Source organism: Octopus bimaculoides, chromosome 1, assembly GCF_046866305.1.
Source record: "Octopus bimaculoides isolate indiv1 chromosome 1, ASM4686630v1, whole genome shotgun sequence".
Taxonomy (NCBI): domain Eukaryota; kingdom Metazoa; phylum Mollusca; class Cephalopoda; order Octopoda; family Octopodidae; genus Octopus; species Octopus bimaculoides.
Window position 1 is genome coordinate 41,453,677 of NC_142928.1, and position 25,958 is coordinate 41,479,634.

Genomic DNA, 25,958 nt, shown 5'->3' on the forward strand with positions numbered 1-25,958 from the left:
GATCAGAAAGGGAATGTATGATGTTTTTTTTTTAAGTAATACAGAATTATACGTTTAAAGTTTACTTTTATTAACACATTGGGAGAATGTTATATACAGTTTCATAGTTTATGGAATGAAATAGTATAGTTAGTAATTGGCAAGACGACAGGTAAATTGACAAAATGTAAGTTTTGTAAATGAATAATAATACCCACAATCTTTTTATAATGCCTCTAAGGCTGGCAGTTCTGTGCCGGTGGCACATAAAAAGCACCATTTGAGCATGGTCGTTGCCAGTGGCGCCTGACTGGCTCCCGTACCGCTGGAATGTAAAAAGCACCATTTAAGCGTGGTCAATGCCAGTACCACCTGACTGGCCCTCATGCTGGTGGCATGTAAAAAGCACCCACTACACTCTTGAAGTGGTTGGCGTTATGAAGGGCATTCAACTGTAGAAACTTTGCCAGATCAGATTGGAGCCTGGTGCAGCCTTCTGGCTTGCCAACCCTCAGTCAAACCATCCAACTCATGCCAGCATGGAAAGCGGACGTTAAATGATGACTTGTGATAAGATGAACTCTGCTAATGGCAGCCAAGGAGTGGTGATGATGATGATGATGATAAACTGAGCAACAAATTAAGTCTACTCAAGTAAAGTACTACTGGTAAGTTTAATCTATTAGTGATAAACAAAGCTAGTAGAAAAGACAGCAAGCAGTGACCAGGGATTGGAAGATTCCTGTAGAAATTATTTGTTGATCAGATTAAACATTACTTTTTGCCTGTAAATCCAAGATGCATCAGAATTGGACACATTTAAACATGATAGGAAGTCACTAGCAACTTAAAGTTGAAAATTCTTTGTTCGAAATAGAAAACCAGATTGCTCGGATAGTTTTATTTTGAAGAATATAGAACGTTCAAGAGAATTTGCCTTAAATGGTGACTCCAAAGTCGGAAGTTTGAAGCCTAATTCAGCTTAGCAAAACACCAAGCTACTTTACTATCCTATTAATTTGTGGAATGGTGTAATTTATAATCTCATTCCATTTAATGCACATTTGCTGAAATATATTTCTTTAAGATATAATGTCTATTCTTATCAAATTTTTAAAGATGATATTAATCTTATAAAGGAACTCGCAAGAACACGAGAGAATTCAACCCTTTTTAATTTCCACTTGTGTACTTTTAATGGTTTGTCAAGCAGAAACTATTGACTATGTAGCAAAATGTAGAGTTTTATACCAGTGACAAGATACAGTTTCCTAATTCATCAACTAAAAGTTTGACACTATGTTCACTGTTATTTTATTTTCTATTGATTGGTCTGGAAGATGGCCTGCCAATAATACTTTTTCTCTGAACTCTTGAATTATTTTCTATCTTATATTTGACAAGGGGAATCTTTCCCAAAATATTATAGAGCATTAAACAACCCATGTAAGGTAATACAATATCTAGTCTTTGTTTTTATTTCTTGGCATCACCTTACATATCTTACCTAACTCTTCACCTGCATTGCTTAGAGTTTTTTTTAAATATATCCTGAAATGTTTTTATCTCACAGCATCTGCTCATGTCACCTTTGGTATCATCAGTTTTGCCTGAACCTTTTTCTTTGGCATAGGTTGGATAGCATTCCTCATAACATCTTATCTGTGAGGCTCATCACCCTCAGATCTGCCCTCACCATTCTTTTCTAAGTGTTCCCCCACCACATGTACCTTCCACTGTTAGCACAATATTTCTTCACCTAAACATATTAAACTGATACCTTTAGTGCTCAGCCATTTTCTCAGCTGTGAGATAAAATTGATGGTGCTCATCAAAAAGATTATATTCAATTCATCACTAACCTCCATGAATTTTTTTGTCATGAAGAAGTTTCCATTGCAATGACAAGATTTCAAGTTCAGTTCCACTGTTCAACACTTTGTCAAATGTTTTTTTACAAAGCCTCACTCCAACCAAATCCTTGTAAGTGAAATCTGGTGGATGGAAACTATAAGTTTATTGCAGATGCTACTTAATCTGTTACTCAGTTTAACAGTGTGTGTATGTTGCCACCACTGCTTGACAACTGGTTAAAGTGTGTTATGTTCCCATAAATTAGTGGTTCAGTAAAAACAAACCAATAAAATAAGTACTAGACTTAAACAAAAAAAAAAAAAAGTAAGCATTGGGGTCAATTTGCTCGACTAAAAAAAAAAAAAAAATAAGCATTGGGGTCAATTTGTTTGACTAAAAAAAAAACCCCATCAAAGCAGTGCCCTAGCAAGGCCACAGTGCAATGATTGAAACAAGTAAATAATTTTTTTTCTCTATTTGTCATGTGAATTTTATTTTTATAAAAAACATTGGAAAATCAAAACAGAAAATAGTGCTCTGTATATATTTGTGAAAACTTAGATAAGAGTGTGTGAGACAATGGTACAGGAAAATCAAGTTTTGTCTTCAGAAGTAAATTTGAATTTGTTGGATTCATTAAGGTTTGGCATAATTACTATGATCTATAATTTAGATTTGATATTTTTCCCATAGGATCTTCTGTTAATCTTGAGACTAGCAATTTTTACAGCTGTTATATTTTACATAATTGTGCCTCATTGAGTTCATGCATCATTAATAAACTTGTGTTTTGGTGGAAATATCCCCAGCAATTTCCTCCTAAAAGTTTCATGTATAGTTTATGTTCTGTTTCAAATCCTACAAGTGAAGATAATGAACATCTTACATATACGTTGCATTATTTAATGCTTATGAATGAGATTGAGCCAAGACTAAATGCTTATCATCATTATGCAGAATCATACTTCTTATACATGTTAAGTATAGTCATTTTCGACAAAGCTAAAGTAATGTTTCCCTAGATTTCTTTCATTATTTCCTCCCTGTAATTATATCTTCACTGCAGCCACCTCCAGCACTATTGAGCTAACAGAAATGACCAACTATTTCTAGGAGTATATCTGAACAATTATTTCTCTTTTTTTCAAGACAGCACCTACTTCTAACCACTCATGAATATATCATATTTGAGGTTTTGATTCTTTGTCACTATGCCACTTTTTTTTTTTTTTGCATACCCAGTATCTGTCCTGAGTATCATAAGCTCAGGAACAACAGGTGCAAGTCCACCTCTAAAATTTTTGGTGAACAATACAAATGCTTTGAATACTCCTGAAAAACTGGGTTTGCACCTTCTAAGCAAATTTCGTATCCATTCATATGGTGCCATCATATCAAATAGGCTTTTAAGGCAGAAGTGGAGTGAGATGCAGTACTTTTTTTTTTATATTGCTTTCTGGTTTGCAGTTTGAAAGAATAATTATTTCATTGGTTGGCAAGTAAGCATACGAACTATTAAAGGTAAATTTTGTTATATTATTGAAGAAAACGATTTGAAATAATGAATAAAAGATAACTCCATGTATAGTCATCAAAAGAAAAGCTAAAAGTAGCTTTCATACGAAACTTATCTGACAATTCCACTTTTATCTCATACAAAAGTTAACGTTCACATACACACAGATCATTTTTAGAATTAAATTGCTGTTAACTTCTTTATTAAAAATGTACTTTTTAATCATTGGGATAATTACTTGCATTCTAATTATCGGGAAATAGTTTGATATTTAAAAATATTTATTTACTTAATTATTACAATAACCAGTTTAATTACAATCTGTACCGTGACAGTTGTATACTTCCCGCGTACGAAAGTAACGTTTTCTGATTGGCTACTTCTAAATAACACCGCCATATATAAATTGACATTGCATAACGTTGATGTTGTCATATTTCATTGGTATATTCGGTCGGAGTATTAATACTGCCAAATGGGGATTATAACCAGGTGGGAATAAAGAAAATACAACTGAAATACTGTGAAATTCATTCGCGAGAAAATACGATGGATAATGATGTTATATTTACTGAGAAATCTGGTATGCGACGGCATACAGTTGACAAACCTTCGGGAACACCCGATTGTTATTCAGCAATTCATCTCCCAGAAACTATTGGGAAAACTTCTTTGACACCAGGAAATTTTCGTGATGGGGACCAAAGCAGTTTAACTGTTGCTGTACGAGTAAGACCTTTCAATAATCAGTAAGTATACTAATATATCATGTTAATTACGACAATTCCTATTTTAAGTGTAAAAAGGTAACTGCAATTTAATAAAAACAACGTATATTGTCTGTATATTCAACAAATTTATGAATTGATTTCGAAATTTATTAAGTACGGAAGTGGAGTAATAGGCATTATTTTCCCCTGCCCTTATGTCTATGTGAGTCCTCTATACATTCCTTTTCTATATTATTTTCTTTTAACCATTAAATCATAGAATATGTGCGTAAATCGACTTGAGATTTTATTGGCATAATTTCTGACTTAAATTAAATTTCATTCACGGTTTTGAGGTAAAAATCAAATACAAACAATGATATATAAGAGGAAAATAGATAATGACTGGGAAATATGTCTTTATTGCCGGTTTTGAGGTTTATGAAACAAACTTCGGAACTGGTGATAATTTTATTCTTTCTCTGTATGGAAGTGATATTTTTATTAGCTTATTTTAAAACAGATAACTCAAATCAGGGTATATTTATGCCAATAGTTACTGAAAAAATATATATTACTAAGCGAGTCCATGTACGTATTTGAAATTTAGTCAACTTCTATTGTATTTCCCCCGAGAAACGCAAGGATGAATGACAAACAAAAGAACCTCTAAGTGAAAAGAAATTGTGAGGAAAAACACTTCAATAATTAATGTATATTTCGTAATAATATCCACAAATTGTTGTGTTAGAGTATTTTTTTCAAACTTAAGTTCTTTCATTTTGATCGAAAAACCCAGTCAGACTGAATCGGTTATATAAAAACTGTTTTGAAAAACTTAGAAACAAATTGACACAGTTTCGTTTGATTGACTGGTTCGGTGCTTTGAGTAGTTTCTATTACCCGCAATTTATTTTTATTCAGACAATTAACTTCATCTTTGAAGATAAAGAACTTTTCAATATTTACATTGGCATTCTGCAAATCCCTTATTTTGGTTCGGAAGGGCGGGGGGGGGGGCGATCCAGGATTCATTGGAAATTTTTTTTTTCGTTGAATGAATTCCTGTGACATCCAAATATGCTACAGAATCCTTTTTGGGGTCCGAAAAATGGAGTGGGGTGAGGTCCTCGGAAATTTCACCCACCCCTATCCCGTTGATCTTTTCAGGGTTAGGGTTTTAGGGAAATCTGTCCCGGATTCATTAGAAAAAAAATTTTTTTTCCTTAGTGAATATTGAAATTCCTCTAATCCAAGAAATAGGAGATCAATTGTTCCTTTCCACAAGATTACTGATTTTGTGCCATCGGGCAACATGACATATGGAGCAGGGCCCCAATGAGGCTTTTGAATTTAGCATTGCTGACTCTGTTCGTCATCCCTACGCCTGGTTTCTTCTCTCAAATGCTTTGTTTTTCCTGTGACTCAGGGAAACCAGACAAGGGAAGGTCTTTGATAAATTTGAGACTACCGTAAATCAGTTCTAACTGGAGTTATTATCTCATCTTTTGCATGGCATTACTTACATTATACTTACTATATTTCTCCAACTTTCGAAGCAAAAAAAAATTTGTATGACACAAACTCAGTGAAGGGGAAAATTATGTAATTCTTACTTTTCTTGCTTTAAAAAATAAGTCACCAATGTATCCAAATAATCGTCTGCTTGAAAACCACCACCTAAATCCTTTTAGTCTAGATGAGGAAATCTTGATATCAGTCAGCTGTAAAGACCAGAAACAAGATTTGGGTCACGCCCCTTTTGTAAAACAAAAACAACACCCGAAATGTAAACTGTCAGTTAACTCCAAAATAAGTCTTCTTACTGCTTTATTGTCCTGGTCTAGCCTTGATCGGGAGACATATATGATCAAAGACATTCTATGCTGGACCAAACTTTTATTCCTACAGAATATCTAAAACTACATTATCCAATATATCTCTGTTTTTAAGACAGCAACGTGTATTTTAAAAGAATATTAGCAGGCCCAACAACCATGTAGAGGTTCTTTTTCACACATTTCAACAGTTAAACTTTATTTTGTTGCCACCCCTGCTTCTTGTGCCGATGAATAATTCTTGACTGACTTCTCTGACAAGCACCCGTAGTAGTAGTAGTAGTAAGGTCGGTTGCTCATCATTGCCTAACAAGCATGATGGTTCATTTGAGACTGTGGAGGTGAAGTAAAAAGGAATTACTAATTATTGTTTCTCAGGTCAACGCTGAGTGAACAAACATGTTTAAAAGCACCTCAGCTGCAACCAGCCTGTCTTTTATGAGGCATTAAAAATCACATGATCTAATGTGTCCTTCCTTCATAAAGATGGTGGAATGTGATCTAAGGGAGGTTTGGGTGCCATCTCTAGCAGATATGTGAGAGGGAATTTTCGTTTTCGTTAGCATCTTAGATTATTACATTTCTTGCTACTTCTTCATTAGGACATTCTAACATGTTACAAAGGAGAAATATTCTGATAAATGTAATTTTAACTGGTACTACTTGAAATCGAAATACTGTTTCCTAATTCTACAAAAGGAAACCAATAATGGATCAATAATTCTAATTAATTCAGAATTTGTTTCAGGACTTCTAAAATGAAAACACAAGTATATCTGATTGTCATTATTGTTGAATTGCTTGGCTTAAACTGGGATGGGATGCAATTAGCTTTTGTTAGTTACTTGAATAATGGCAGTATTGTGTCATGTTTAATAGCAAAGGTTATGTCATGTCTAGTGGAAAATACTAGATAGTGTTTGGTTTTATGTGTGGCCATAGCTATAGTTCCAGAACTCAGCAAACTGATGAGAAACACATGCTGACTTCAAGGAACAAGAATGATTCTATGGTGAGCTATTATTTTTAATAAAGAGAAATGGATTGCAAGTCTTGTTCTGCTGTTTCTTTCCTTAATTTGTAAACAATAATGTATTCCTATCAACTTCTTTCATATCTGGAGTTGAACTTTACCCTGGCTGACATCTTATATATAGTTTTACCAGATTTGGGATCAACTCAACAGTAAGAAATATTATGTAAGCTAAGCAACGATGTCATGCAGTTCATGATATACTTTACACCTTTAAAGTCTAAAGTCTAGCTCGGAAATCAGGATTGTACACCTGTCAATCTGGTAGTGGTTTTTGAAATGACCAAAATGTTTATATTTTGACAACTTCCATTATTAATGGTAATTTTGTTGCTGAAGAAATAACTTACTAGAGATTGTGATGTTTTTGATGACTAGAATCATTTATAGTGATAATGAGATGTTAGCTTCTGGTAAGTGTCACAATATGTTCCTTAAAGCTTAATGGATTTTCAACCAGACCTCTGTGTCTTTAGTCCACATGTAATCACTTGATGTTTGACTATTACTCAGACATAAGTGGGAGCATTAAGTTAAAAGATGGCTTGGAGTGGCTAACCTTATAAAAACTGATAGAGAATATTTGCTTCTGTTTCTATTTTTATTTTTGTTTTAGTGAACAAAGCCAATCTGATATACACTGTATTGTGTCAGTGGAAGATAAACAAACCACCGTGAAGACAGAAACAGGCCACATACACAACTATTCCTTTGATTATTCTTTCTGGTCATTTAATAAAGAAGATAATAATTTTGCTGATCAACATCTAGTTTATGAATCTTTAGCTGCACCCTTACTGAAGAAAGCTCTGCAAGGATATAACATCAGTTTATTTGCTTATGGTCAGACAGGTAGTGGAAAAAGTTTCAGGTATGTATTCTCCACTGCCATCATTATCATCATCATCACCATCATCATTGATATTCTCTATTTGAAGTAGTATTTTTGTCATTATGAAATTCTGAATTTATTACCATTCAAAATTGAAATCATCTCTTGTCAGTTGTTTAATGTATTTTAGATATCTTTATTTATTTAATTGCATTCATATGGACATCTATAGCTAGTGGTGAGCCTCCAGAAAACTGCAATATGGTTGCAATTACCAGCTGAATCACTGCACTTGTTAATTGTACTTTTCTCTGCTTAATACAGTTGATACTTCTTATTCATATCTTCACATTTCTTGAAATATGTGTCACAGTGAAACAATGCCTTTTTCTTTTTGGCAGCATAGTTGTTTCATTTTTCTTTGCAGTTTAATTTTTTCTATGATTCATTTATGTTTAATTTATTTATAATTTTGTATTGTGTGTAGACATTTTAATCTGTGCCAAATTTTAAAGTTTTAAACTCAAATTTTCTTTTTGTTTAGTATGATGGGTCACACTGAGGAAGAAGGTATAATTCCAAGATTTAGCAGAGAACTTTTCTTAAAAAGCCAAAATACTGAAAATATTAAGGTGTGTGTTTTTATTTTAGGGTTACTTCATTTGTCAGAAATAAGGGGCAGTAAACATTGAATATGTACAGAAAACAGATTCCATCACATGCCAGGGGAAGAACTAGAAGTAGTTAACAGCTTCCACTACCTAGGCAACCAAATCTGTAGTGGGGGTGGTTGCTCTGAGATTATAGTGGCTAGAATAAGAATAGCCTGGGTTAAGTTCAGGGAGCTCCTACCTCTGCTGGCAACTAAGGGCTTCTAGCTCAGGATGAAAGGTAGACTGTATGATGCATGTGTGCGAACTGCCATGCTACATAGCAGTGAAGCATGGGCCATGGCTGCTGAGGACATGTGTAGGTTTGAAAGAAATGAAGCGAGTATGATCTGCTGGATGTGTAATGTTAGTGTGCATACATGACAGTGTAAGTGCCTGGAGAAAAAAGCTGGACATAAGAAGCATCAAATGTGGTGTGCACTGGTATGGTCATGTATTATGTATGGATGAGGACAGCTGTGTGAAGAAGTGCCACTCCCTAACTGTGGAAGGAACCTGTGGAAGTGGTAGACCAGGAAGACATAGGATGAGGTAGTGAAGCATGACCTCTGAACATTGGGCCTCACAGAGGCAATGACAGGAGACCGAGACCTTTGGAGATATGCTGTGATTGAGAAGACCTGGCAACTAAAGTGAGATCGCAGCCATGGCCGATGCCAGTGTTGCATGTCCAGCCCATTTAAGAGTACCATTGATGCATTGGGTGATATGCTTGAGAAGTCCTGTTGAGTCAAGTAAAACTAAAATTGCAGCTGTGGCCAGTGCCCCTTGACTGGCTCCCATTCCAGTAGCATGTAAAATGCATCATCTTAACATGGCATATTTTCTGTAATGGTGTGCACATATCTCCAACTGTTTAATTCTATGTCATTTCATGTTTCAGGATCAACTTACATATTTTGAGCTATTTTGCTTGAAGTCTTACTTGGACTTGCTTTGTTTTAACACCTAACATTTTACAGAACTTTCATCCATTTTTACCCTTCAGAAATACTATGCTTCTTACATTTCCATCTAAACAACAACGTTATCTAGTATTAATTTGTTTATTGGCAGTGTCCAAAGTTTTTAATCTCTTTGTTATTCATATTGGCATCAACTGAAACTGTGTATATAGTGTAATTGAATTACACATTATACTTCCCACTTAATATTGAGTTGACACATACCTTATATACTATTCATGTTTATTTCATTAATGCTCCTGGGTTTTAGAGATTCATACTGCAGCAACTTTGGCCATGGTTATGCTTATCTCTAGATCTCATTTAAAGCTTAACATTTCTAAAAGTTTTGATGTTCTAAAGTGTGAATCAATATTTTTCTGAATAGAACTTCTATTTTAAGACTAGGGACAAAAATGAAGAAAAGATTAAAGACTGTATTACTGAATACTAATTTGAATCTTGAATTGTATACTTAGTCATTAAAGATGGTATAAGTAGCTCTCATGAGTCCATACTCTGATTTTATTGAGTTATTTTTCTGAATCTACAAGCATGAGAAAAAATTTTCTCATGACTCTGTGGTTAAGAAGCTCACTTTGCAACCATGATTTTTGGTTCAGCCCCACTGTGTGGCTCCTTGGGCAAGTACTATAGCCCTGGGCCAATGAATGCCTCGTCAGTGAATTTGGTGGACAGAAACTGTGGAAGTCCATCATGTATATGTTTGTGTGTCTGCATGTCTTTGTGCTTGTATTGTGTCCTTACTCCCACCTCTTGACAACTGGTGATAGTTTATTTACAATCCGCATAACTTAGCAGTTTCACAAGAGGCCAAGAGTATAAGCACCAAACTTAAGAAAATAAGATCTAGGATTGTTTTATTCAGCTAAAACCCTTCAAGGTGGTGCCCCAGCAGACCAGTGCCTGCAGCAAGTAAAAGACAAAAGACAATAAGCTGTGTATATTACATGAAGTATTACACCTTTATTTCTATCCATTATAGAATATTCTAGAACATTCTACCTGTTTGAGCTGTATCTTGCACAAGCATTCAAATTTATCTCCTAACTAAATTTATTGTTTGTTCGTTAGTTTTAGATTTTAGTAATTTCTCTTCTTTTGCACATTATGACTGTTGTAACACTTTCATACTGGCATTTGAGTACTCCATTCTAATAGTTTCAGAATATGAATTATTTATATTTCATGGCTCATTTCTGTAATTTGTTTTCTTGTCTTTTTAGTTGAGAGCAGACTTTCTTAGCTCCATATCATGTCACATCTTGTTGCAGCATTTTCTTACCTTTTACATTATCAATCATCAAATTAAACTAGCCATATTTTTCCCCAATGGTACATTGATGTACTGTACTGTTGTCGTTCAGTTCAAAATTCTACGTTTCTTATTCTTTGAAAGTAAAACAGTAAAAAACTTACCTTTTATTTTAATTCCAGGTGAAAACTAATCTGGAGATCAGTTTCTTTGAAATCTATAATGAAAAGATACACGACCTTTTATCATCAAAGAAAGACAAAGCAGACAAAAAAATCTCTGTAAGTTTAGAAAACATAACATTTTACTTTGATTTTCTTTGAATTCTTTAACATGATTATGTTGTGTTTAATTAAATTATATGAGGACTTAAGGTTTGGAGAGCCCAGCATAAAAGTTGTGGAGAGAGTCATAGCCCAGCTAATTAGGGAGAGAATTAGTCTAGATGAAATGCAGTTTGGTTTTGTGCCAGGTAGAAGCACCACTGATGTTATATTTCTGGTAAGGCAACTGCAGGAGAAATACCTAGCCAAAGATAAACATCTGTACTTGGCTTCTGTTGACTTGGAGAAAGCTTTTGACAGAGTCCCCCAATCCCTTATCTGGTGGTCAGTGTGGAAACTAGGGATAGACAAGTGGTTGGTGAGAGGTGTACAAGCCTTGTACAGGAATACTACCAGTAAGGTGAGGGTGAGCAACAAGTACAACGAAGAATTCAGGGTACAAGTAAGGATTCACCAAGGATTGGTGCTCAGCCCCCTCTTGTTCATCATAGTCCTCCAGGCAATAACAAAGGAATCCAAGACATGCTCTCCTTGGAAGCTCCTCTATGCTGATGACCTTGCTCTAATAGCTGAATCACTGTCTTAACTAGAGAAGTTCTAGGTATGGAAGCAAGGTCTGGAATCAAAGGGCCTTAACGTTAATTTAGCAAAAACCAAAGTCATAGTAAGTAGGAAAGGCAGACGAATCACAAATCCCTTCAGGTAGATAGCCCTACTCAATCTGTAGAAAAGGTGTAGGTAGAAACTCCATAAGATGCACCCAGTGTAAGCTTTGGACACATTAAAGGTGCAGCAACATTAGAGGAAGGTTAACAAGGAAACCAACTTTTGTATGTGGAAGGTGCACAGGTACAATAAATGCTGAAATTGCACAGAAAATAGACTCCATGAACTGCCAGGGGGCAAGCTAGAGGTAGTAGATAGCTTCCATTACCTTGGTGACCAAGTTAGTAGTGGAGGTGGATGCTGCAAGACGTAGCTGTGAGAATAAGATTAAGCTGGGCAAAGTTCAGAGAGCTCTTACCCCTGCTGGCAACAAAGAGCCTCACTCTCAAAGTGAAAGGCAGATTGTTTGATGCTTGTGTGCAAACACCTATGCTGCATGGCAGTAAAACATGGGATATGACAGCCGAGGACATGCGTAGGCTTGAAATAAATGAAGCCAGTATAAATTGCTGGATGTGCAATGACAGTGTAAGCATCTTGAGAGAAAAGTTAGACATAAGAGGAATCAGATGTGGTGTGCAGGAGAGATGACTGCACTGGTACAGTCATGTGTACGGATGACGACAGCTGTGTAAAGAAGTGCGGATCTCTAACTGTGGAGGGGACCTGTGGTCGAGGTAGACATGGGTTGAGGTGGTGAAACATGATCTTCAATAGAACTAGATATTTTTCTTGATTGAAGTAATAGTTAACAGCAACTCAGGAGTTGCTGTTAACCATTACTGTCTCTCATTCTCTCTTACTATTATAAACCACAAGAAACCAAATTATATGTAGGTTTTAGATTGATGTGAAGTCACCATCTGCTAACATGCAAATAACGGATATAATTCTTCTCTGAGACACAATCCATCTCTTCTGTCTAAGCCATACTCTTTAACTTTTCCATGAAAGACGGTGTTTGCATATATGTAGAATTCATTCTCCTTATTATTCATTTCTCTCTGTATCACCTGAATATCAACAATAACTTCCTGTTACTTCGGTTCAAAATCTTTTTCCCCGATTCATTTATGTTCATTTGTTCTTTATACTCCTCCCTAAACTTCATCCCTGACCGACTCCATACAAAATTCAACTAACACCTACAAGAAAGTCCTATCATCTATGGAACCATACTGCTTCTTGCATGCATGTGTGCAAGCATGCACACATACACACACAGTCCCTTTGATTAACTGTTAATGATTCATTACTACTTCACTAATATGTTTCTTCTCCCTTTCTCTTCTATTGTTACATCTATCTCTATCCCTCTGAACTATCTATTTGTCATTTCAATTGACCCACCTTTCACTTTTTGCTGTATTTCACCTTACAGACCCTGCACTAACATTCAACTTAATCCTTCCTCCTCAGAACTGCAATCCTCTTGAATTCCCTACCTGTCCATTTCTTTATCATTAAATATTGACCTACAGATATACATGCTAAACATCAACCACATCCAGTTCATTAGTCTCAGAAGTCTTGCTATGGTCATAGACAATGCTGCTCTTATTTTGATTAGCTTTAAAAAAAAAACATGTTAATAATGTTACAATTTTTTGATTTCAGTTAAAAGTTCGTGAACACCCTGTTTTGGGCCCTTATATTGAAGGACTTTCTACATTTGTAGTTAATTCCTTTGAAGATATTCAGGTAAGCCAGTACTTTATTTTTCTACATTTTTGTTCAAGAATTAGGCTCTGTGGATGATCACCTATGCAGCAGTTGGTCGATCAAGTTGGGTGGGAAAGCATGTTATGGTCTCACATCTGAAACAGCACTGCAACATGTTCAGATATCTTAGATAACATCCAAACAAAGGCCACCTGACTAATTGACAGAAAGTTATTCATTGATATGCTCCAACTTCTGGATTACAGACATGCCATCTCCCTCTGCCTTTTTTATTGCTGCAACAGTGGCTTCTACTCCTTTGAGATAGCAAGTCATATACCTCCACTAAGGCATTTTCAACTCCCTTGTCTCCCCCCCCCCCTTCGTAACCTGCTTCCAGTCTCCATGCTAACCACTACACTTAGCTATTTCTCTATAGAATGTCACATCCCTGGTATTCCCACCTTTCCATTTTTCTCCACATTGATCTTGCCAGTCATAGAGGGCCTGCAATGGCCATGGGCACAGCTCCCTTCTCCAGACCAAGTAAAAATAAAAATACACCTGTATTTCCTTGGGAAGAAGAAGAAAGCATTGATATGAACTGAGGCTACAGAGCATTGAGGAGGCAAGACAGATTAAGCATATTAGCTAATGGAATAATAACATTTTTTTCCCTTGGTAAAGTATGTTGTTTTAATTGTCCCACAACACAGAAAGTAGAATATTTCAATATATTATAAATAAACACTGCTTTGCAAATATTGAATTGATTCAGCCTTCAAACTAGCAAAAGGATTGATAATCCACTCACATCATTTTTCATTCATGATATACAAGCCTAGATTTGTACAACTTTTGTTTGCATTAGTGATATATTGGTTTCTTTACATTCAGTGGAATTTTACATTATTCTGTAAATGGTACCCCAAACAAAAAGGCTTATAGTTTATTGCAGTGCATTAAATTTCTTTCATAATGGTGATATTAAGATTCATATGTGGGGATGATATGAGTTCATATACACGTATGATATATGTATTATTTTAGTCCAGTTAACTGAATTACATAATCTTGTTGGAAGTGGGTTTGAAGGGCCACATATCTTACGAAGAAAATTGAAATTGTTGTAATCTGAAAAGGAGAAGAAAGAAGAGATACAATTACAAAATGAATGGATAATGTGTCACAGAGCATAATATAAATGGAATGTTTTTCAGTAATAAACTTGAATTATATCTTAAAGTATTAAAAACATAAAATATAGGCATTGTCTTCTGAGCCAACAAAATTTGTGATTGACATATTTCATAATTAATTCCTTACTAGTGTGATATTTTCAAGTTGTGAACATTCCTTATGAGGACACAAAAGTTAAAATTCCTTTTATATAATATGTTAGCTGAAAGGATTAGAGAAATTTTGAAAATTAAAAAAGTTTGTATTACTACTTTATAGTAAATTGGTAGAGAATGATGAAATGAAGGATTTTGTTCTAATTTTGTTGTATTGGAGAGCTATGATTGAGATAATGAATCTAACAAAGTGAGAAGGAATGTGCTGTTTCAGAAAATCCTGGTATGAAAGAAAAATTTTGGTGATGAATGGTGATGTAATTAATGTAACAGTCATTTAAATATCTGGTCATTATATATCAGCTATTAAATATCAACTCTACCTGGTTTTCCATATATTTTAGACTTGGATTGTCCTTGGCAGCAAAAATCGTGCTACAGCTTCCACTGGAATGAATGATAAAAGTAGTCGATCACATTCTATTTTTACAATGGTACTTACCCAAACAAAGGTAATGTATAGATATTCTGCATTTTCTTGCAAATATTGGAGTTTAACTTGTATTTATAAATTCAATGATTATTTTTCCTTTATATTTTACAAATGATTTTCCCTACAACCATTGGCTTACTTGTTGCTGCAGATATCATCTGTTGGCTTTACAGTTTTATTTTCTACTTAACTGAATGATCACTAATCATTTCTTATCAAGCAAATCATATAGAAGCATCCAGTTTAACATGAATTATTTGTCCATGAACTCAGTACCAGATATGATATAGGTTAGGATGAATACCTCACTGATATTTAATTAATCCTAACTGGAAAATTAGTTTATCATTATCTTCAGAGCTAATTTGCTATTGTTTTGAAGTTATTAATTATTGAGGTGATCCCATTAAGCAGCATTCTGGGTAAGAGTTTTCTACTTTAGCGTTTCGTTGACTAAAGCCTAGTAAGTAAAATTTTGGAAACAGAAAATGTGGGGAATCTCATTGAAGGAATATAATCAGTTGGACTGGCTCATGTGCGGGCGACACATGATATCTTTCGAGCGGGATCGTTTGCCAGTGCCCCCAGACTGGCTCATGTGCGGGTGACACATGAAATCTTTCGAGCGGGATCGTTGCCAGTGCCCCTGGACTGGCTCATGTGCAGGTGACACATGATATCTTTCGTGCGAGATCGTTGCCAGTGCCCATGGACTGGCTCTTGTGCGAGTGACACATGAAATGTTTCGAGCGGGATCGTTGCCAGTGCCCCTGGACTGGCTCATGTGCGGGCGACACATGAAATCTTTCGAGCGGGATCGTTGCCAGTGCCCCTGGACTGGCTCATGTGCGGGTGACACGTGATAACTTTCGAGCAAGACCGTTGCCAGTGCCCCTGGACTGACTCTTGTGCGGGTGACACATGAAATGTTCCGAGCGGGATTGTTGCCAGTGCCCATAGACTGGCTCATGTGCGGGAGACACATGAAATCTTTCGAGCGGGATCGATGCCAGTGCCCCTGGACTGGCTCATGTGCGGGCGACACATGAAATCTTTCGAGCGAGATCGTTGCCGGTGCCCCTGGGCCGGCTTGCGGGTGACACATGAGGTTTTTTGAGCGAGGTCGTTGCCGATGCCCCCGGGCTGGCTCGTGTGCGGGCGACACATGGGGTCTTTCGAGCGGGATCGTTGCCAGTGCCCCTAGACTGGCTCTTGTGCGGGTGACACATGAGGCTTTTTTTTTTTTTTCGAGCGGGATCGTTTGCCAGTTCCCCCGGACTGGCCCATGTGCGGGCGACACATGAAATCTTTCGAGCGGGATCGTTGCCAGTGCCCCTGGACTGGCTCATGTGCGGGCGACACATGATATCTTTCGTGCGAGATCGTTGCCAGTGCCCATGGACTGGCTCTTGTGCGAGTGACACATGAGGTTTTTCGATCGTTGCCGGTGCCCCTGGACTGGCTCTTGTGTGGGTGGCACATAAAAGACACCATTTCGAGCGTGGCCGTTTTCGTGCGGGTGACACGTAAAAGCACCCACTACACTCTCTGAGTGGTTGGCCTTAGGAAGGGCATCCAGCTGTAGAAACTCTGCCAAATTAGATTGGAACCTGGTGTTGCCATCCGGTTTCACCAGTCCTCAGTCAAATCGTCCAACCCATGCTAGCATGGAAGGCGGACGTTAAACGATGATGATGATGATGATGATGATGATGATCAGGAATATAATCATCTTGAGTGCTTTTAATGGAATCCACTCTGTTGCAAAAATTCAAGCCAGGTCTTTGATTGAAGAATAATTTCCTTCTTCCCAGTTCCAATCCCATGTCTCTTTCTTGTCTGACTGCTGCAGTGGCATAGCATTGGGTTTTGGTTGCCCTGTGTAGTAACCAGATTGGTTGTCACTCTCCTTAAATGAAACATACTTTATAAACTATAGCAATTTCCCTCCCCCTCCCTCCCTCTGCTGTTCACACACCCCTGCACACCCCATATTACACCACTAGGTTGCCAAACATATTAGGAAAATAAGATTGGACTGAAACTTCACTAAGTCATCATCTTGCCTTAAAATTTGCTGTTTACATCATCATCATGTGAATATTTTTTTATATCACTCTCTCATCACCTTTTTTATTATTTTGTTTATTTTCTCAATTTTTTTTTTTTTTCTACACATCATTTTGTCAAATTTGGACTGTAGTTTGAAGATTTAAATGGTGAAAAGCATGAGCATTCCATTTCAAGTAGAATAAACTTGATTGATTTGGCTGGCAGTGAAAGACAGTCGACATCACAGTCTTCTGGGGAGAGACTCCGTGTAAGTAAATCTACAGAATTCACTTTTTTAGATATTTTATCAAAAATCTAAACTTATTAATAATATTTCAAATGAGTATTAAAAATAAATGCTTACTATTTGTGTGTGTATGTTTTGATTTCCAGCATCTGCTTAACACATTCCTGTTGAGATTGTGATTTCCAATCAGATATATTTTATTCTCGATTATTATTGCATCGATTTGGGCTATATATTTTCAAAAATCTTATAAGTATCATTTTCCCATCATTAATCAAATGATTTTGTTGAAACTTTTGCTTTAATTAATACTGTCTTAACTTTATAACCTAAACCCAATCATTTTGAAAAAAATAAGCCATAAGATTTGTCAAATTGCTCTTTGTTATTACAATTTAAACTTGTTTTTGTTAAATTTATGTCTACATATGATTTCTGTAAGAAATTAATGCAATGAGTCAATTGCACCTGGTACCATTTCTACATTTAAATTTTAATACCTAAAACATAATTTTTTAATAAATACTTTTGTTTTTATTGCAGGAAGGTATTAATATCAACAAATCATTGATGACACTTGGTAAAGTTATTTGTTTACTTTCTGAGGTATCTTCTAATGCTAGCAAGAAGAAAAAGGTCTTCATCCCATACAGAGATTCTGTATTAACCTGGTAACTAATTTGTCTTATTTTAAATGTTAACATAAACTTTTACATATTTCTTTAAAAACTAAGGTAGAATATTTGTAAACTCATTAAAACATGTGTGCATGCAGGGGTATAGACTTAAACAACATGTCTTTAGGGCCTCATCTTTACTTAGACAGATGGGTTTTCTCAAGCGCAGCAAATTACCAATCATATCAGTCCTTTGTCATATCCTCTGTTAAACTCAACATCCAGATGTGGTTCTTCATCATTTTGTCACATGTCTTCCTAGGTCTCCCTCTTCCACAGATTGCATCCACTTCTTTATGCAGCTGTCCTCAGACATATGCATCTCATGACCATGCCAGCACATTCTTCTTTCTTGCTCACTATGGTACCTCTTATGCTCAATTTTCTGAGTTATGAGGCAAAATCAGTAGTATATTGAGGGAAGAGGGAGGATATACTTCTGAATATTGTTTAGCCATCTTGGATGGGTTGTTGATGCCAAATAGCAAAGAATCACTGAAGATCTGATCAATTAAGTAAATTGTGTGACTACATACAAACCAAGATTGTATTCTAAATTTTCAATTACAATCTAATCCTTTGAAAATACATAATCTAGATTATAAATTGAATGGGATAAAAATGAATGGAATAATAATAGAGAGTACAGGATAGAATGTGCAGTAGGGTTTCAAAGGTAACCATATGGTTGGACATATCTGGTTTACTGAAACTGTGAATTATCCTAAGCCTGGTAAAAATATTTGTGTGAAGGAAGTTGACTTAACAATTACAGCTTCTAAAACGACCAGCGCCACTACCTAGAGATGAGAGAGAGCTTCTGTATGGTCATTCAGTCTGCAAGAAATAACCAAATTTCCCTCAGATCACATCATACTTTCTTAAAAGCAAAAAAAAAAAAAAAAGAAAAACCACTTTAAAAGTCTCTAATATTAGATGTAAAGTTGATATCCTTTCTTTTTTTAAGTAGAAAACATTGAATAAGATTCTTCTAGTTAACAGCTTATAATGGACATTATTTACATTTGATGAATATTTGTCCTCATCTTGTTTAACACAATGTTTTGGCTGATATACCCTCCAGCCTTTATCAGGTGTCTTGGGGAAATTTCAAACTTGGGTTCTCATTCCTAAGGTACTTTCTGTCATCATTGCCGCCGCCGCCGTTCAGGTCACTGCCTGGAGTTGAACTCGGAATCTTGGGGTTAGTAGCCCGTGCACTTAACCACTATGCCATATGCCCGTGGGCAATTATAGAGTGAATTTTAGTGCTTATAAATCTAATATTTTCCTATCTTTTCTTAATACCTGTTCCCATATGCTATTCATATCTGCACTCGGTCTGCTTAGGAGGTTGTTGTATCCTAGCATATGTGTTGCTTCTTTTGGTTTTCGTATTTTCCATTGGTGTTCTCTGTCTATTATTTTAACTTCATCCCACAGGGGGAGGTGGTCTCTGTTTTTCCATACATGATCAGCTATACCTGATTTATCAATATCTCCTCGTGTCACAGCTATGCGATGTTCGTCTACGCTTATTTTGAGCGGGCGGCATGTTTCGCCTTTGTATAACCTACCACAGCTGCATGGGATGGAGTAAACACAGATTTGGATTTTCCATGTGGCTGCTGTTGTGTTGTCGCTGGAACTGGCAGTGTCTTGTGTGATCAGTGGCCAGACCTTAAAAGGTCTGGAACCGAATGACCTTGAGATGAGGAAAAGTTAGATTTTTTTATAAGGAGTTGTAGGCTCAGCTGAGATAGAAAAAACAGGCTGCCATACGTGACCTTATTTGAAGGCTGCGATTGGTTGGGTTGCATATTGGCGTGTGGTAGAGCAAGAGACAAATTGGGCCAATACCAACCAATCAGAGTAGTAAACACAACAGGGTCCAAAATGCGATCAGAGGTTAGCTGTTGTTTTCTTCGTTTGTATGTATGTATATATATAATAGAGAGGAGAGGAATTTCATTGAAGTGTACGCTACAAGCTAATTAATTACTATAGAAAAAGCATTAATCTTCAGATTTAAATGGTATATATAAGAGAAATTTTAGATTTTTATGTGTTAGAAAAATTCAGATATTTGTAATTTAATTTTTGTCATTTTCACTTTTTTTTATTCTTTCAACTTTAATCTTTTCATGAAGATAATTAAAAATACTTTTTAAAATGTTTGTCAGGTCAGTCATTTCATTAAAGAAAAGGGACCATATAGATACTCATAGTTTTAACAATTTAATTTCTTTATAATAATTTCAATTTTGTTTTCCTAGCATGTCCCACTTTCCCCAATTTTAAATCACTTTCGGCAAAAAGGAAGAAATATATTATTAAAAATAATTTCACTGTCCCCTTCTTTACCAGAATCCCATACAGTCATGAGCTTTGTAATTCCTTTACCTATTGATGTTAAAATTTAAAAAGATAAGTCAAAATGTCTTTATTACTAATGAATTTCATATAATTATTCCTAGAGACTATTAAAAGAAAATTTGGGTGGGAATTCTCATACAACAATGCTTGCTACCATAAGCCCTGCAAGTATTCATTAAGATGAACTTTTATTATACTGTCTGATATCATTTTAGTGTCACTGATCATATTTTCTTTCCAAAGGTTGTTAAAAGAAAGTCTTGGAGGGAATTCTCGAACAGCAATGCTTGCTACCATCAGCCCTGCTAATATTCACTGTGAAGAAACTCTAAGTACTCTCAGATATCCTTTTATTGTCATCACTTTTTTTTATTTTATCATCATTTCATTTGTTAGATGAGAAGTAACACCAAAAATATCAAAGCATCCTTAATTTCCAGTTTTAAATTATTATATATAATTAATTTTTCCTATAATTATTTGTATTTTTCTTGCAGTTAATGTTTTAGGGTTTAATTTTAATTTCATCAAATTAAAATCTACTTTGTTTTTTTCAGATCCTCATTCTATATTTTCTTTACAGTTTTACTCCTACCTTGCAAATTTCATTGTTTCATTTTAGATATACCATATATTTTTGAGTTGTACTCATTTGGCAAATGCATTGATGTGTGAGACAGTTTGCTGAATCTGAAGTGATTATGTTGTGGAAGAGTCCCATTTAGTTATTTATGAAGACACAAAAATTGTTACATTCACTTTAAGTTATTTCTTAATAGTAATGTCTATTTAAAAAAGAAATCTTATTGTCAGGTGGGAAGACAGTGTCCATGACTGTTTATAGGATCTTTGATGGGTGGGGAGATATCCTCAATCTAGAGACCTGGCTTGAATGCTTGCAAAGGAAGTGAACTCCACTAAAGTTACTCAAGGTACTAGGCACTGGTGTTAAATCAAGTGATGGATCAAGTCAAGAAATTTTGTTGCACTCCTGCAACCTGGTCACCGATACAATTCCAGTGCAGTGAAATTTTGTCAGAAGTTAATCAAGAATTTTTGACACTTCATAATAGACAGTAATAAATGAGAAGTAAATATGACAGCTTTGGGGTATTCGTAAGTGGTTAAATAACTCTTCTACAATGTAATCAAATTATCAAAAAGAGTGGAAGCTGCAAGAATTTTTTTCAATTGAATTTATTGAGATTTTTTAAAAATGATAGTGGGTTTTTTTTTCTTGTTTTATTATATATTATATTCTTTAATGTGTCTTAAATATGCTCAGCAAGCTAGCTGTATTGTGAATCGTGTCCGAATCAATGAAGATACAAAAAGTAAAAAAATTCAAGGTTAGAGAATTTAGTTTTTTTAGCAGTTATTTTTAATAATTCTCATTTTTATACTTCAAAGTATTTATATTCCAGTGTTGTTGATTTTTGTATCTATCATCATCATCATCATCTTTGTTTAATGTCCTCCTTCCATTCTGGCATGGATTGGATAGTTTGACAGGAGCTAGCTAGGCAGAAGACTGCACCAAACTTTTGTGTCTGTTTTGGTATGGTTTTTACTGCTGGATGCCCTTCTTAACACCAACCACCCTGCAGAGTTGGCTGAGTGCTTTTTACCTGGCACCAGCACAGGCAAGGTCAGTTTTGGTATGGCTTTTACAGCTGGATGCCCTTTCAAATGCCAACCACTTTACAGTGTGAAGTGAATGCTTTGTACCTGGCACCAGCACTGGCAGGGTCACCAAATAACTTTGCAAGACAAGGAATCTTTGAGAGGGGAGGGGCATTGGAGGAGGTGATCTTGTGCCAGATGATAAAAAGTTAGAGTGTGACAGAGAGACAGAAACAAATGTCTTGCTGTAGACAAGGTACATGGTAATCCAGCCAGGGAGAGAGTTAACAAGAAAGAGGGCAGAAACAAGTGTGCTGCTGTAAAGGAGATACATGGTTACCTAGCTGAGAAGGAGTGAGGGAGAGAGATCAAGAATTGGTTAGAAACAAGTATGCTGCTGAAGAGAAGATACATGGTTGCCCAGTCAGAGGGAAGAGCAAGGGAAAAAGAGAGAGAGAGAGTGGGAAACAGCAAGAGCAAGAGAGAGATGGCAGTGAAGGGTATACTCACGATGTACAGGGATCAGAGCATAAATGGGATGGTAGAGTAAGGAAGAAAGAGATAAATGGTGGCAGGTGCCATCAAGGTATTGCCAAGAAAGTGTGAGTGGGGGTGGGGGAATGTTGTGACTAGTGAGAACCTGGGTATATAGAGGGGGTGGGGAAAGCAACACTACAGTGAGCAGGGTAGTGAGGAATGGATTGGAGAGTGGGAGATAATCATAGTGTATGAAGAGGAAATGTGAGGAAGAGAAGAGATAGTTTGGGAGAGGAGATGTAATCTGATTTGTTGGGGTAGGGTAGGTGGAACACAACACTTCTAGAACTCATGTTCACTGATGTGGGTGGATCTTCTCTAGAAACTCTTATTGCCAGATATCTCAGTCCATTGTTATTTTCTCTGTGAGTCCCAACATCCTGAGATCAGTCCTCACCACTTCATCCCATGTCTTCTTGGGTCTCCCTCTTTCATAGGTACCATCCACTTTCATTTTTATATATTTAGTGATCTTCACATAAAGAACGATATACTGTGCTTGTGAAGACCTGTCAAGCCAAGTGAAATTGTAGTCATGGCTGATGCTAGTGCTGTATGCCTGGCATGTAAAAAGCATCATTTGAGCCTCATGGAGACAGTGACAGGTGTCCAAGACCTTTGGCGATATACTGTGCTTGTGTAGACCTGTCAAGCCAAGTGAGACCGTAGTTGTGGCCAGTGACACCTGTGCTGGCAGCACGTAAAAACACCAACTACACTCTTGGAGTGGTTGGCATTAAGAAGCGCATCCAGCCATAGAAATCTTGCCAAATCAGATCAAAACCTGGTGCAGCTCCTCAACTGACCAGTTTTCAATCAAACTGGCCAACCCATGCTAGCATGGAAAACAGATGTTAAATGATGATGATGAATCCTATTTATGCATTGAAGAATGTCAAATCTCGTTCAGAATTAATCCATGATTTAAAACATACACCTAAATTCTAAATTTCAGTCATTTCATAATTCATATTATAAGTATTTGCATAAAACTGTTTTTTTTTTTTTTTGTCATAACGGTAAAGAAGAACAATGCCTATTTTGTGATATTTAGACTAATATAAGATTATTACTTTGTTTTCTGTTCACATGCAATATCATCATTAATATACAGTGAATGTTTCTTAAATTCTATGTTCTTTGAAAATAGCTCAGCTTTATGTGTGTTTCAAGGCAACTCATCACTGATGAAAGTAATTGCATTTATGAAGATGACATTCCTTCAAATTCTTATTTTTATATTTCTCATCAAATCATCGTATGTAATTTGATATTTTGTAATCTCTTACAGAGCTTTTAGCTGAGATTGAAAGGCTAAAAAGACTCACTTCAAAAGGTAGAAATATTGAACATGAAATACGTTTGGCAGAAATTACTTCTTTACGTTCAGAATTAAGTGGTAAAGAAAAGGAACTGCAAAATTTAAAAAGGTTTGTTTAATTGTTAAAATTTTCATTTTTTACTTTAAATTATCAGCATCATTGTTTTAATGTTTATTTTAATAGAATACAGTTGATCTTCATTTTTTTATTTATTATTAAATGAATTGTGCATTTTAGAACTTGGGAAATAAAGCTAACTGAATCCGAGAAAATGAAAAAAAAACAGCTTGATATACTTCAGGTATTTACTTTCGTTATATATACTTTTAATTTAAATGATTATTTTTAGATTTGGTAGTGTTTACATTTACTGTGTTTCCAAATGCTAAATTAAGATTTTCATGTCTAGATTGTTGTTGAGCAGGATGAGAAAGTAGTCTTAAGTTTTCATTGCAATTTTCATATGTTGTACAATTTTTCTCGTTTACTATGTTCCTCATATTATCAATTAGGAAGCCTAGAAAGGAGTTAAGAGATATTTATGGTTTTGCTTATGATTGTTCACTGAATCCAATGTTAACCATATTTTCCTTTATTTACAAATCATTTGATGATTACACCCCAGATTTGTACAGCTTTAATTACAGCTGGAGCATGTAAAATGTTTAGTTTGAGAGGTCTGCAACTTTACTTGCTTCTCCATGTAGTACTAAAAGCATCTCTCTTCTAAGAACTCTATTAACCATTTCGTTACTGTATTTATTTTGAGATGCTCTGTGTTTCTTACAATTACTTTAAATATAACAAAGAATTTAATCAAATAACTTAGGTATTATTAAGCTAGTGTTAGGAACATAAATTGTGACTGGTTTGGTGGAAGATTTTAATTCAAAACTTATGGAAACAAGGCATTTGTACTCAGAGCCAGTTTCAGCTGGGTTGGTAACGAAAGGGTTAAAAGATGTTGGGCTTGTTTAATCTTGTCTCAGTTAATATGGGATGCAGCAGATAATGTTTGGGAGCATTGTTAGTTATCTGAACCAATGAGTGGTTATGTAAGCACGCGAGAAATAGTTGATTATTTAAGGTTCAGAACTCTACTGTCACTGAGTACTGACAGCCAATAGAGTTGACTGTCAGTATTTGGTAATGGCCAAATGCAGCTAATTTTAGAGGTTAGATCCCATCTTCAGAAGCTTGATTTTATGCACTTGGCTTGTCAGGAGTGCTGCTGTAACCATCTCTGTATGTTTTTCTTCTTGGCATTATAATGCAGGAGTGATTTACACCAAGGGAGATCTCATCTGAACTGAGACACAGGGAAGCAGTTCTTGTATATGTGAACAGTATTATTCTCATTATGTTGAGTAACTTGGGATTTGTGTTGATTCACATAAAGCTGGAACTAGGGCAGTTATTAACTAGGTCAAGTGAGCAACTTAACATATATTAGAAAGGGCATCCAACCATAAGAACTCTACTAAAGAAGACACAGGTGCATGGTGCTATCATGTGACTCATTGGATCCTGTTGAACTTTGCAACTCATACCAGTATGGATGATAGACATTAAATGATCATGGTAATGGTAGTGGCAATGACAGCAATAACCAAGACTCCTCTATAAATCACTGAAGGATAGAGCAGAGCTTGTTGTTTGTGAGGAGCTGATAAAAACAACATTTTAAAGGATGTTGTGACTATATAGCAGTTGGTGATTTCATTAGTTTCTTATTTTCCTATGTAACACTCCTTGAATAATCCTATAATTTGTTTCACCAGCCATTGGTTGTTGTTGTTATAGATTTGATAGTTTTATGCATTATTGGCTTTATTTTCAATTACTTTCAGAATTCTGGTATAATCATAAAAATGGATAAAACGTTACCACATTTGGTAAATTTAAGTGAAGATCCTCAAATATCTGAAGTCTTGCTGTATTTGATCAAAGATGGAAACACCCATGTTGGACACAGTTCTTCCGATTCTGTTTGTGATATTCAGTTAATAGGGGCCCTAATTTCAAAGAATCACTGGTTTGTAACACTCTTATTTGTTACTTAAGAAGTAAT

General features: G+C 35.7%; 1 protein-coding gene across 2 annotated transcripts in view; it reads left to right on the forward strand.

Annotated features, from left to right (window-relative positions):
• Positions 1-3,748: 3,748 nt before the first annotated feature.
• The window catches only part of LOC106878933 (kinesin-like protein KIF14), a 51,774-nt gene continuing 29,564 nt past the window's right edge, over positions 3,749-25,958 (forward strand). The window contains exons 1-13 of one of the 2 annotated variants that reach the window (XM_089350592.1): positions 3,749-4,098; positions 7,547-7,801; positions 8,307-8,394; positions 10,836-10,934; positions 13,221-13,304; positions 14,965-15,072; positions 17,257-17,373; positions 17,896-18,023; positions 20,649-20,760; positions 21,691-21,754; positions 23,857-23,995; positions 24,125-24,188; positions 25,738-25,922. In XM_089350592.1, coding sequence (XP_089206718.1) covers positions 3,899-4,098; positions 7,547-7,801; positions 8,307-8,394; positions 10,836-10,934; positions 13,221-13,304; positions 14,965-15,072; positions 17,257-17,373; positions 17,896-18,023; positions 20,649-20,760; positions 21,691-21,754; positions 23,857-23,995; positions 24,125-24,188; positions 25,738-25,922 — 1,643 coding nt within the window. In that variant the 5' untranslated portion in view covers positions 3,749-3,898. Of the gene's footprint in view, positions 4,099-7,546; positions 7,802-8,306; positions 8,395-10,835; positions 10,935-13,220; positions 13,305-14,964; positions 15,073-17,256; positions 17,374-17,895; positions 18,024-20,648; positions 20,761-21,680; positions 21,755-23,856; positions 23,996-24,124; positions 24,189-25,737; positions 25,923-25,958 lie in introns of both variants that reach the window. The other variant, XM_014928298.3, reaches the window with a different exon arrangement.